The sequence below is a fragment of the Oryzias melastigma genome, linkage group LG22, assembly GCF_002922805.2.
Source record: "Oryzias melastigma strain HK-1 linkage group LG22, ASM292280v2, whole genome shotgun sequence".
In the NCBI taxonomy this organism is placed as follows: Eukaryota; Metazoa; Chordata; class Actinopteri; order Beloniformes; family Adrianichthyidae; genus Oryzias; species Oryzias melastigma.
The window spans coordinates 23,711,113-23,721,387 of NC_050533.1; the positions used below are offsets into that span (position 1 = coordinate 23,711,113).

At 39.7% G+C, this 10,275-nt stretch overlaps 1 protein-coding gene across 1 annotated transcript in view; it reads right to left on the reverse strand.

Annotated features, from left to right (window-relative positions):
* Positions 1-510: 510 nt before the first annotated feature.
* LOC112149521 (snRNA-activating protein complex subunit 1) overlaps positions 511-10,275 on the reverse strand; it is a gene marked incomplete in the record, with an annotated part of 15,167 nt that continues 5,402 nt past the window's right edge. The window contains 3 exon segments of the mRNA XM_024277262.2: positions 511-819; positions 8,006-8,083; positions 9,961-10,006. Of these exon segments, the coding sequence (XP_024133030.1) occupies positions 782-819; positions 8,006-8,083; positions 9,961-10,006 (162 nt within the window).

Below are 10,275 nucleotides of genomic sequence, written 5' to 3' on the forward strand. Positions count from 1 at the left end.
GTAACGGACATCCTTCGGCCACGGGGGTATAGGCAGATTCCTCCGGTCCCTATCCCCGGCAAATAAGGGGGGGATATTGTACCTTTCTTTTTTAGCGTCTATTTGTACAATCTGGGGCGCAGATTATCAACCATGGTTATCCTCCATCATTGAAGCAGTCAGCCGATTCAGTTCATCAGCCCTGATTCCTGCCAAAATGCGGCACCTTGAGGGGGACGACCCAGCATGAAGTCATCTCCCGGACCCCTATCGGGGGGTGTGAAGCTTCAGACGGGTGCGGTTTCCCTCGTGGGGACTGAAAAGGAAACCCTGCTGCTGCAGCTCAGATTTGCACACTAAAAGAGAACCTGACATCTTTCTCCAGCTGAAACCTGAACCTTTTCATCGACCAGAACATCTGGAGAAACCTTTAATCTTGAAGGTCTGGAAAGCTTCGAGATTTGAAGGCTCTTTAAATGGAGAAGTCCAACATTGACAGCAGCATGACTGACACAAAAAAACAGACCAAAATCAGATTTACAAAACTCTGTTTAAAACAAGAAACCAAAACTGCAGAAGCTGAAGTTCTGCTTAACAAAGCAAAGTACAGTGGAACAAGTTTTCTGGACAAGCATGAATAAGAACGTAAACTTTTTAGGGTAAAAAAAACATTTCAAAAATCAGCAGAGTGAAAAAAAACCTGTTTGAACAGTCCAGAATGAGAACACCACAGGGAAAAACTCAGTTTTTCATTAAAAACTAAACAAGTCATTAGAAAATGTAGGTTAAAATTCAGTCGTCTTCATCTCCACTTGAATTTTTTTAATTTCTTTGGTTTTTCTGAAAAACAAGATGGAAACGTGAGTGTTTGTTATGGCTGGGTATCAATTAGAATTTCCAGAAACTATACAATTCACAAGATCCTGGATCAAATCGGTTGCAATTTTTTAGACACATTTGTTTAGAAAAACATAATCATAAAAACGTTTGTAATATATTTATATTAATCTGATCCAGTTCACATACTGTAAATGTATCAGTGAAATAATGAGATTGTTAATATCATCCAGTGTTCCATGGATTCTCTAAAGGAGAAGTTCTAACTAAAATGTTCAGATCATTAACATTGGAAACATTGTTCTGCTTCTCCTGGAGGACGTTTCAGTTTGACCACTAGGTGGAGATCACGCTATAGCACGTGTCAAAATCTAGGCCCGGGGGCCAGATACTTATTTTGGAATAATATTCCCGCCTTTTTATTATTCATAATTATGTTAAAAAGTTAGTTTTAAAATTAAAAAAATTGGAATTCTGATAGCTTTTTGGAATTTACTAACAGTTTTTAGGCTATTTTGGAGATAGGCTAATATTTACATGCTAGTTGTTTTGGCTAATTTGGAGTTTATCAGAGGTGGGGGGGGGGCTATTTTGTAGTTTATCTATTATTTCAGCTACATGCTAGCTGTTTTGGATAACCCAAGTTTTTTTTTTGTTTTTGGGGTTTTTTTTTTAGTTTTTTAGGCTAATTTGGCATTTTGCTAATATTTTAGCTGGCTATCAGCGTCAACATTTTCAGCTATCATCTTCAACTATCAGCACCAGGATTTTCAGCGCCCAAATTCAGCTTACAGCATTCACATTAGCATTATCACAGCTAATTCTATATATCTAGTTCATGATTATGTTAAAAAGTTACTGTTTTAAAGTTTTAAAAATGTAGTTTTAGAGTGTTCAATAAATGTTTATCCTGTTCGGTCCGCGACCTAATGTGTGTTTTGGATTTTGGCTTCTTGTGCGATTGAGTTCAACACCCCTGTCCAATAGCACTATACCTTATTCCAGAAGAAGTTTAACCAAAAACCTGTGCTTTACACCACAAATGGTTAATTTATAAAATCCATCCATCCATCCATCTTCTTGTCCGCTTCTTCCCTTTCGGGGTCGCGGGGGTGCCGGAGCCTAACCCAGCTACTGATGGGCGAAGGCGGGGTTCACCCTGGACAGGTCGCCAGTCTGTCTCAGGGCCTCAATCACACACACATCCACTCTCACATTCACACCTAGGGGCAATTTAGAGTCACCAATGAACCTATGAAGCATGTTTTTGGACGGTGGGAGGAAGCCGGAGTCCCCGGTGAAAACCCACGCATGCACGGGGAGAACATGCAAACTCCACACAGAAAGGTCCCAGCCGGGATTCGAACCGGGGCCTTCTCGCTGTAAGGCAAGAGCGCTAACCACTGCGCCACCGTGCAGCCCCCTAATTTATAAAATATTTCCTTAAAAGAGTTTGAAAAATGCATGTCTGTGAGTCTATAAAATGTTCATTTAGTCAGAATGTATGTTTAGGTGAACCGAGTGTTAGCATTAGCCGTCCTATGGGAAATTCCATTGAACGGTAGCATCAAGCTAGCGGACTTTAGCTTTATGTGCTAAATCAATTTATATTTTTATGAATTGATTATTGATCTATTAAGCTTAACGCCGGAGTCACACAGGACGCGATAGCGCCACGCAGCGGCGCAGAGCGGAGACCGCGCCGCTTTGCGGCGCTCTATTCGTCACACCAGACGCGATTTGTTTCCGCGACGGTCGGCAGGCGCTTCTGCTAGAGCTATTGCTTTTTTGCCATCATGGTCAATAACCAGGATATCTCCCAGTGTTTCTGCTGAAAGGAGATGGTCTCTGCCCCTGTTGACACATACCCCGCCCCCCAACTCCGCAGTCGGCCCACTTCATTGATCGGTTTGTGCGCGCGTGTGCGTGTCTGTCTGTTCTGTTGTGTGTCTGTGTGCACGCACGCAGGTGTTTCCGTCGGTCAATTAATAAACTAAAAATATTACCAGATGTTTCTTCCCAGAAGAACCGCTCCTCTGCCTCTCTCTCGTTCAAACGCAGCCCCAAGCCCCGCTCCAGTGTGCCCCCTTCATTGATCTGTCTCTGTGTGTATCTGTCTTTTTTGTGTGTCTCTGTGCTCGTGAACATGTGTGCGTATGGCGATTGTGTGTTCATTTCATTTATGAAATAATTATATATATATATATATATGTTGTGTGTTAAAACACTGATCACAATAGTTAATCGCTGTGTTTTAATTTGAAAAACTGGTTTTATTTTGACAGAATTTCCTCTCTCGTCCCCCCTTCTCGCAAAACAAACCGAACGTGTTTTTCTGCGGAGGTGGACACTCTTCTGCTACAGCTTATTTATTTTTTGTTGATTTTGCCATCATGGGTAAGTTAATATTCTAAAAATTTTACCCCATATTTCTGTTAAAAACAATGGAACTAGTTAGTAGATCTACATTTTCTTTATCTTCTGATGATACACAAAGAGGTGCGTGAAGGTGTGCATCTGATTTGGAAGGATGATCATGATTTATTTTTGACATCAAGATTAAATCCTTTAAATATGGGTCACAGGGAACAAATTTTTTTTAAGTATTTGGTTTATTTACTAGTTGCTTTTAATGTTTGTTTCTTTTGTGTTTTTATTTTTCCAGCTTTGTTTGCTTTTTATGTCTGCTTTTACCTTGGTAATTAACGTATAAATTTTACAATGCATAGAGATCGATTTTGCTTAAATTGCTTCATTGATTTAGTTTAATGTGGCAGGGACAATGAGTTTTTATCTGTCTGTCCTATGAAAATGAAATAAACTTGACTAACTATAATAATGATCTTAATTGTAATCAGACCTATCTTTTGTGTTTTTATAGCTTACTGTTGACTAACGTATTTATGTAGGCCTAATCTACAAATTTAATCAATTTTCTCTTCTTGTTTCTCAGTTTGAGTAAACAGGAGGAAAGTCGTTGCCCTTTACCTGTTGCTTAAAAGGTATCGTCAGAGAAGAAAAAGAATGTGGGTCCACCCCATTAACAGAAATAGAAAACAATTTGGTGATTTTCACCATCTTGTGGCTGAATTGTCCCTGGACAGAGTTCGCCATCTTAAGTACTTCAGGATGTCTGCTGAAAAGATGGATCATCTTCAGTCTTTGATTGGACCAGATTTGACGAAACGGTGCACAAATTACCGCGAATCTATCCAGCCAAAACAGCGTCTCGCTGTTACACTAAGGTAAGACAAATACTCATTTTCAGCACAGTATAATGTTTGATTTTTTTTTTTATTATTATTAACAGCAAAACTAAAATCCAACACCTTAACAGTATGTAACAACTAATAAAAGTACAAAAAAAGGAATTATTATACAAAATGTTAAAATATAACATTAAAAAGCAAGGACAATGAAAACCAAAATACAATAAAAAAAAGTTTAGGGGAGACTACTCAAAATGGTGGAATGCTGTGGGGGATGAGAGGTCTTCAATTTCTTCCATCATAGATGCGCTCCTCTTCACACTCCTTTGTTGAGCTGGAGTGCTCGTTGGGATGCATCGCTGTCCCTGCTGTGAGGGGGACATTGTGTGTTCAATTTGTTGTTGATATGTTGAAGGGGGTGGGGCACAGATTGGTTGAAAATATGCTGACGACCCTGGATAAGAAGATTGGTATTCATGACTTTGTAACTGTGCTGCCTGTTGCCAATGTGATGTAGTTGGTGTAGAAGATGCATGGGTCATTTCTGAGTTTTCCAAATCTGCAAGATATTTTAATATGTGTAATTTAGCAGCTGTTTGTGAACTACGATGCAGTCTGTTTAACGTAGGGACAAGGCTGAGTGCAAAGAAATACATTTCTTCGTTGTCATTTGGAACATGTGGAGGGACTGGTACTTGTTCTGCTGTTAAAAATTGTAGTAGCTGTTGCTCTGTTGGTCCTTCCAAACTTGACCGTTTACTTCGCTTTCTTTGTGTTTGCGGTGTTTCTGTGGGAGCTGTTGCTGACAAGGCCTGAACTCTGGGATGTGCTGGGGGGTTGCAGAGCTGGAAAGAGGCCTGCCCTCCCTCTGTTGGAAGTGGAGAGGAAGATGCAGACCTTGGTGTGGGGGTAGATGGTGTCGCAGGCCTTGAAAGAACTCCAGAAGGTCCAGCATCAGAACTATGTTCTTCAGATGTTTCCAGAGAGAGATTCATAGGCCGGAGAGTACTTTTGGAACTTAAAAAAAAAGAAAAAAAAATGTTAGGACTTACAAGCTAATACACACACACCAAAAAAAAAAACAATATTCAACACTGAGTATGACAAGAATTGGAGACAGTGCACCAATTAAAAAAAAAAAAAAAACTAACCTTCTTGGTTGCATGTGAGGAATCAAGAAAGACATGATGTTGCTGTATTTCCAGTCTTTCGAAGTCCCACCCATAGACCCACTTGGAACACTTTTGTTTTTATTTTTCACAAAGGCGTCCCGCAGTAGCTTCCATCTTCTTTTGCATTCTTCCACTGTGAGACGGTAAAAGACATGAATTATTAAGAAACAATAACAAAACTTAATATAATAACATGAAAATTGTATTGCAATAATGTTATTTTTATTATAATTAAACACTTTTTAGTGTAGTTTTTGATTCACACAGGCCAACCTACTTTCAGTTTTCCTCCTGACTATCAAGCTCATGTTTTCTATCTCCTCTTCTCTCACATATTTTAATATTATCAATATAGATCATTTTTGTTCCTTTTTTTCCACAGATTCCTTGCTACAGGGGAATCATTCCACAGCCTGGCTTTCCAATACAGATTAGGGAAGAGCACAGTGTCCACCACTGTACACACAACTTGCCGGGCAATAGAGAGGCAGATGATGGACAGCCAGTTTCCCATGCCTACAGAGCAGATGTGGAGAGACAGTGCAGCTGCATTTTGGAGTAGATGTAACTTTCCAAACTGCATCGGGGCCATTGATGGGCAACATATAAATATCACAGCACCTCCAAAAAGCGGCAGTCAGTTCTTCAATTATAAGAAAACATTTTCCCTTGTTTTGCTTGCTCTGGTGGATGCAAATTACTGCTTCATTAGCATCCAGGTGGGAGATTATGGGCGTGCTAGTGATGGCGGTGTTTACAGTGGGTCTGATTTGGGAATTGGCATGGAAAACAAAACGCTGCATGTTCCTGCCGACTGTCCTCTGCCAGGAGAAGACCAAGGTGGGCCAGTGCCATATGCAATGGTGGGAGATGCCGCCTTTCCTTTGAAGACCTACTTGATGAGGCCATTCCCTGGACAGCGCCTTGGGCGGTGGCAAAAGGTTTTCAACTACAGACTGTCCAGGGCTAGAATGGTAGTTGAATGCGCCTTTGGAATTCTGGCTGCAAGATGGCGTGTTCTTTATACACGTATCACAATGGCACCAGAAAACGTAGATGCTGTTGTAATGGCTGTGTGCATCCTGCACAACTATCTGTTAAATCCTGTAGAAAGTCAGATTTTGCTGGAGGAGGCAGAAGAGCGAGGGGAACACCTCCAGGATGCAAGACACATGGGCGCCAACAGAGGAAGCAGGGATGCTTATAGCATTCGGGAAAAATTCTGCGCATTCTTTCTGTCTCCAACGGGCAGTGTGTTCTGGCAGGATCGGGTGCTGTAAGCAAAAAGCCAAATCATGGCTAGGGGGGGAAATAATTTGTGGTTGGATATGTATACATTGTTTTGGGTGTGTTTTGCCGTCTTCAATCTTTTGAATAAATGTGGATGAAAATATATATTTTGTTCATTACTTCATAGACTCTGACATAATTTTGCTCTTTGGAAAGGAATATTTTAATTAAAGTCTTCACTGAAGTAATAAGTCATTACTTACATCTTTATGTATGATATGTTTAGATCCTTAAGAGATAAAGGTAAATCTGTGAGTTCTTATAAGTTAAATCTGTTAGTAGATGAGATATTATCACATTTAAATTAATTTGTATTGGTTGATACAACCATATCTAAAACATCCAAATTGACAATTGCTGTCACCATATGAGTGAACTGAGGCCTTAACTAAAGTTGAAAAAAAAAATTAAAGCTGAATTCACTAAATTATTATTGAGATTTCACATTATGTAGTATAGAGCATATTTTTTTCCTAAACTTTTTTTCTTGAAAAATTTAATTTAGTGAGTCTTATATAAAAATAAAAAAATACAAACAAACAAACAAAAAACACTTCTTCGTTTTTTTTAAATTTTATTTTAAGGAGGGAGAGAAGATGGCTTTTAAAGACAGTGATAATTTTTACAGGTAATTGGGCACTATGGTGGCCCCAGCATTCAGTTCTACCATGATTCACCTTGTTAACAACTTTTGATTAGAAGAAAATACTGTACTTCCTTGTTGACCCGATTGCTGTTGCTACAGCCTCCCAGCAATTGTCCTTTTTCATATTGTGTTTGTAGAACATATGCTGGGGGTCGTACAACTCCCGGTACTTCTCCACTTAGGTGATCAATCTTATGTCGTCCATTTTAGTCATTCGCCAACTTCGTTCTGCTTCTCTCCTGTTTTTTTTTTTTTTTTTTTTTTAAACACAAACCTAGCCCCCGCCCTCCTGCTCGGCCCCCAACATCAATTTGTGTGCGCGTGCATGTCTGTCTGTTTTCTTGAGCGTCTGCCCTGCTTTTTTTCCTCCCAGAACCCTGCAGCCCAGCACACCCGCTCCGGAGATCTGTAGTGTCCGGGGTGGGGGCTCTCGCGCACGCGTGTCTGTGTGTTTTGATTGTATGCATATTTTCATCTCTACAGTCTGTTTAGACACAAAAACATGGTCACATTTGTCAATCGCTGCGTTTTATTGTGAAAAATTGGTTCTATTTTGAAAATAAACCGGATTTTCTCATGTATTTCGACGCAACTTCCTGCCAGTATTGACGCGGAGCGCTCGCGTCGCGCGGAAGAAATAGGCCAGACGCCGAAACGTTGCGCTGCACCGCGCGGACCCTCCGCGCCGCTGCGCGTCGCTCCACGCTTGGTGTGACCGACGCCATGGGTTAACATGGGCGCCGAATGGAAGCGCACGCCGTTCCTGTGTGACTCCGGCGTAAATTGATTCAAATTGATGAATCGATTTCATCAACCCAGTCCTAGTGTTTGTGTGTTTGTGTGGGCTGGAGCAGCGTGTTTGAGGCGGTCACCTTCAGACATGGAGTCCAGCGTAGACAGGTTTCTGCTGATGGCGGTGGTGCCGGTCAGTGCTTCGTTCCACAGCTCACCTGCAGAGTTTCAGCAGAGTCTTTGAACATATCACAGATGCAGGTCGTGGAGGTCAGCTTTCAGTACTTTCTGAGGTAAAGGTACGCTCTGTATGTGACCGAAGCATTTACGAGTCTAAAGTCGGGCGGAGTGCACGCGGTATCCGCTTCACCTCCAGTTTACATCAGGCATGGATCCTCCCGTTATGGTCAACAAGTGATTCTGCTCATCTGTGGTTATTCAGTGCTTTTTTGGCCATCAGACACCCAAAAACAACACAACCCCCCCAGTCGACCCACTATGTTGATCTTTGTGTGTCGTATGTTTATTTTCATCTCTACAGTCCATTTAGATACAAAAATGTGATCACATTCCTCAATTGCTGTATTTTATTGTGAAAAAAATGTGTTCTATTTTAAAAATTGACCAGATTTTTTTTTTAAGTGTCTTGGCGTAACTTCCTGCCAGAATTGATGTGGATCCATGGGGTCAAATCAGGATCAGCTTAAAAAGTGAACAAAAAACAGATTGAAAACTTGAAAAATAGACATTGAAACTGAAAAAGAAATCGAAAATTTGAAAAAAAAACAATATATGAAAAAAAAATGTTTTGAAATTAAAAAAAAAAACTGAAAACTTAAAAAAATATATTAGGTAATTTTCATTGATGCAAATAAATTAATTGCACCTCATGGAGCAGCAGTGTTTTGCCTCGACGGTGCCGTCATCCACAGCGTGCATTAAAACACTTTTAATCACATCATTCCAGTTTAGATAGCTTTCACAAAAAAAAAAAAAAAAAAATTATGTTCCAGCATGATGTCACGGTAACACGACAAGACGTCTCCAAGGCTCGACTGCAGCGGCAGAAGAAAGCGAAATAAGTGTTGATCGTCACAACAGAGTAAATAAAGCATCGGTTCAGAGAGAAAATTCACCTCTAACTGTCTGTTTTTTTTCTAGAAGATGAAAGAAAATGTTTTACACCTGCACAGTAATATGGAGCAGAGACCGGAACTTTTTTTTTTTTTCCAGGCCTGCAGGTTCGTTTCTTGTGGCCGTTTATCAGCATCTCTGTTTTCTTGGAGTAAAAGTCTTTAGAGTTCGGCTCATCTTACTGTTAATGTGTTTTGTACACACAAATTACACTTTTCAGTTAACACTTGATAAATTAAAACATTTCAGACGTTTAAAATGAAGAAAAAAAATTCTCTATAGCCTGTTTTTGTTCAAAAGCTGTATAATGTCATCAAATTTACCTTGTAAAACATTGTGAGTAATAGTGTTCAATCACAGCTCAAAAGTGTGATATTTTTAACCAATTGACAGCCTTAATCAAAAATGTTCTAAATGTAGTTTTGTGTGTGAATTTAATTTTGTGATTATTCACAGATAAGTGGTCAATTAATACTGAAACAAAAACAGAAATCAATCGCAATTAATTTTTCCCTAGTTTGTGATTGATTAGTAAATTGTTTAAAATCAATTAAAAACATATTTAAATTAGTTTTGTAGGATTTTCTTCCTGCCGATGAAGGGGATTGTGTGCACAGAGGAGGGGTCTGTAAAGTGCATGTTGGGAACTGTAGTTGGACCAGAGCAGACAGATATTCAGTGTTTAGCAAAGAGTCTGTGAACACAAAGATCTCCTTCTTTCTCCTGTTGACTTTTTGCTTTGGGAAAAAAAACGGAAAACTTGAAATAAATCTTGAAAATTTGAAGAAAAAAAAGAAAATTTGAAAAAAAAAAAAAAACATTTTAATTTGAAAAATATACCGAAAACTTGAAACAAACCTTAAAAATGTTCTAACCAGCAAAGAGGATCTGAAAGATCCTGAAGAAGAAAAATCATCCTGGAGTTTTCTTCAGTTTCTAGACTTTCCGTTGCAGTACTGACCTGAGATGAGGATGTTCTCTGTGGTTCTGGATCTAAGCGACGGTTTGAGCTGCCCGACGCGTGCTGTGACTCCGCCTCGCTGACGGGGACATCCACCTCCACCTGACGGTGACGCCTGGACTTACACATCTGAGACACAAACACAGAAAACGGAGACGAATGTTTTTTAAAGAGAAAAGTAAAGAAAACATGGAAACAAAAGGAGGTAAAAGCGTCTCTGTACCTCGGTTTTTTTAACAGAACTCTTGCTTTTCACTAAGGAGTTAATCTGTTATTTAAACTTAAAGGCTTTATTCCACACATGGAGAAAAACTC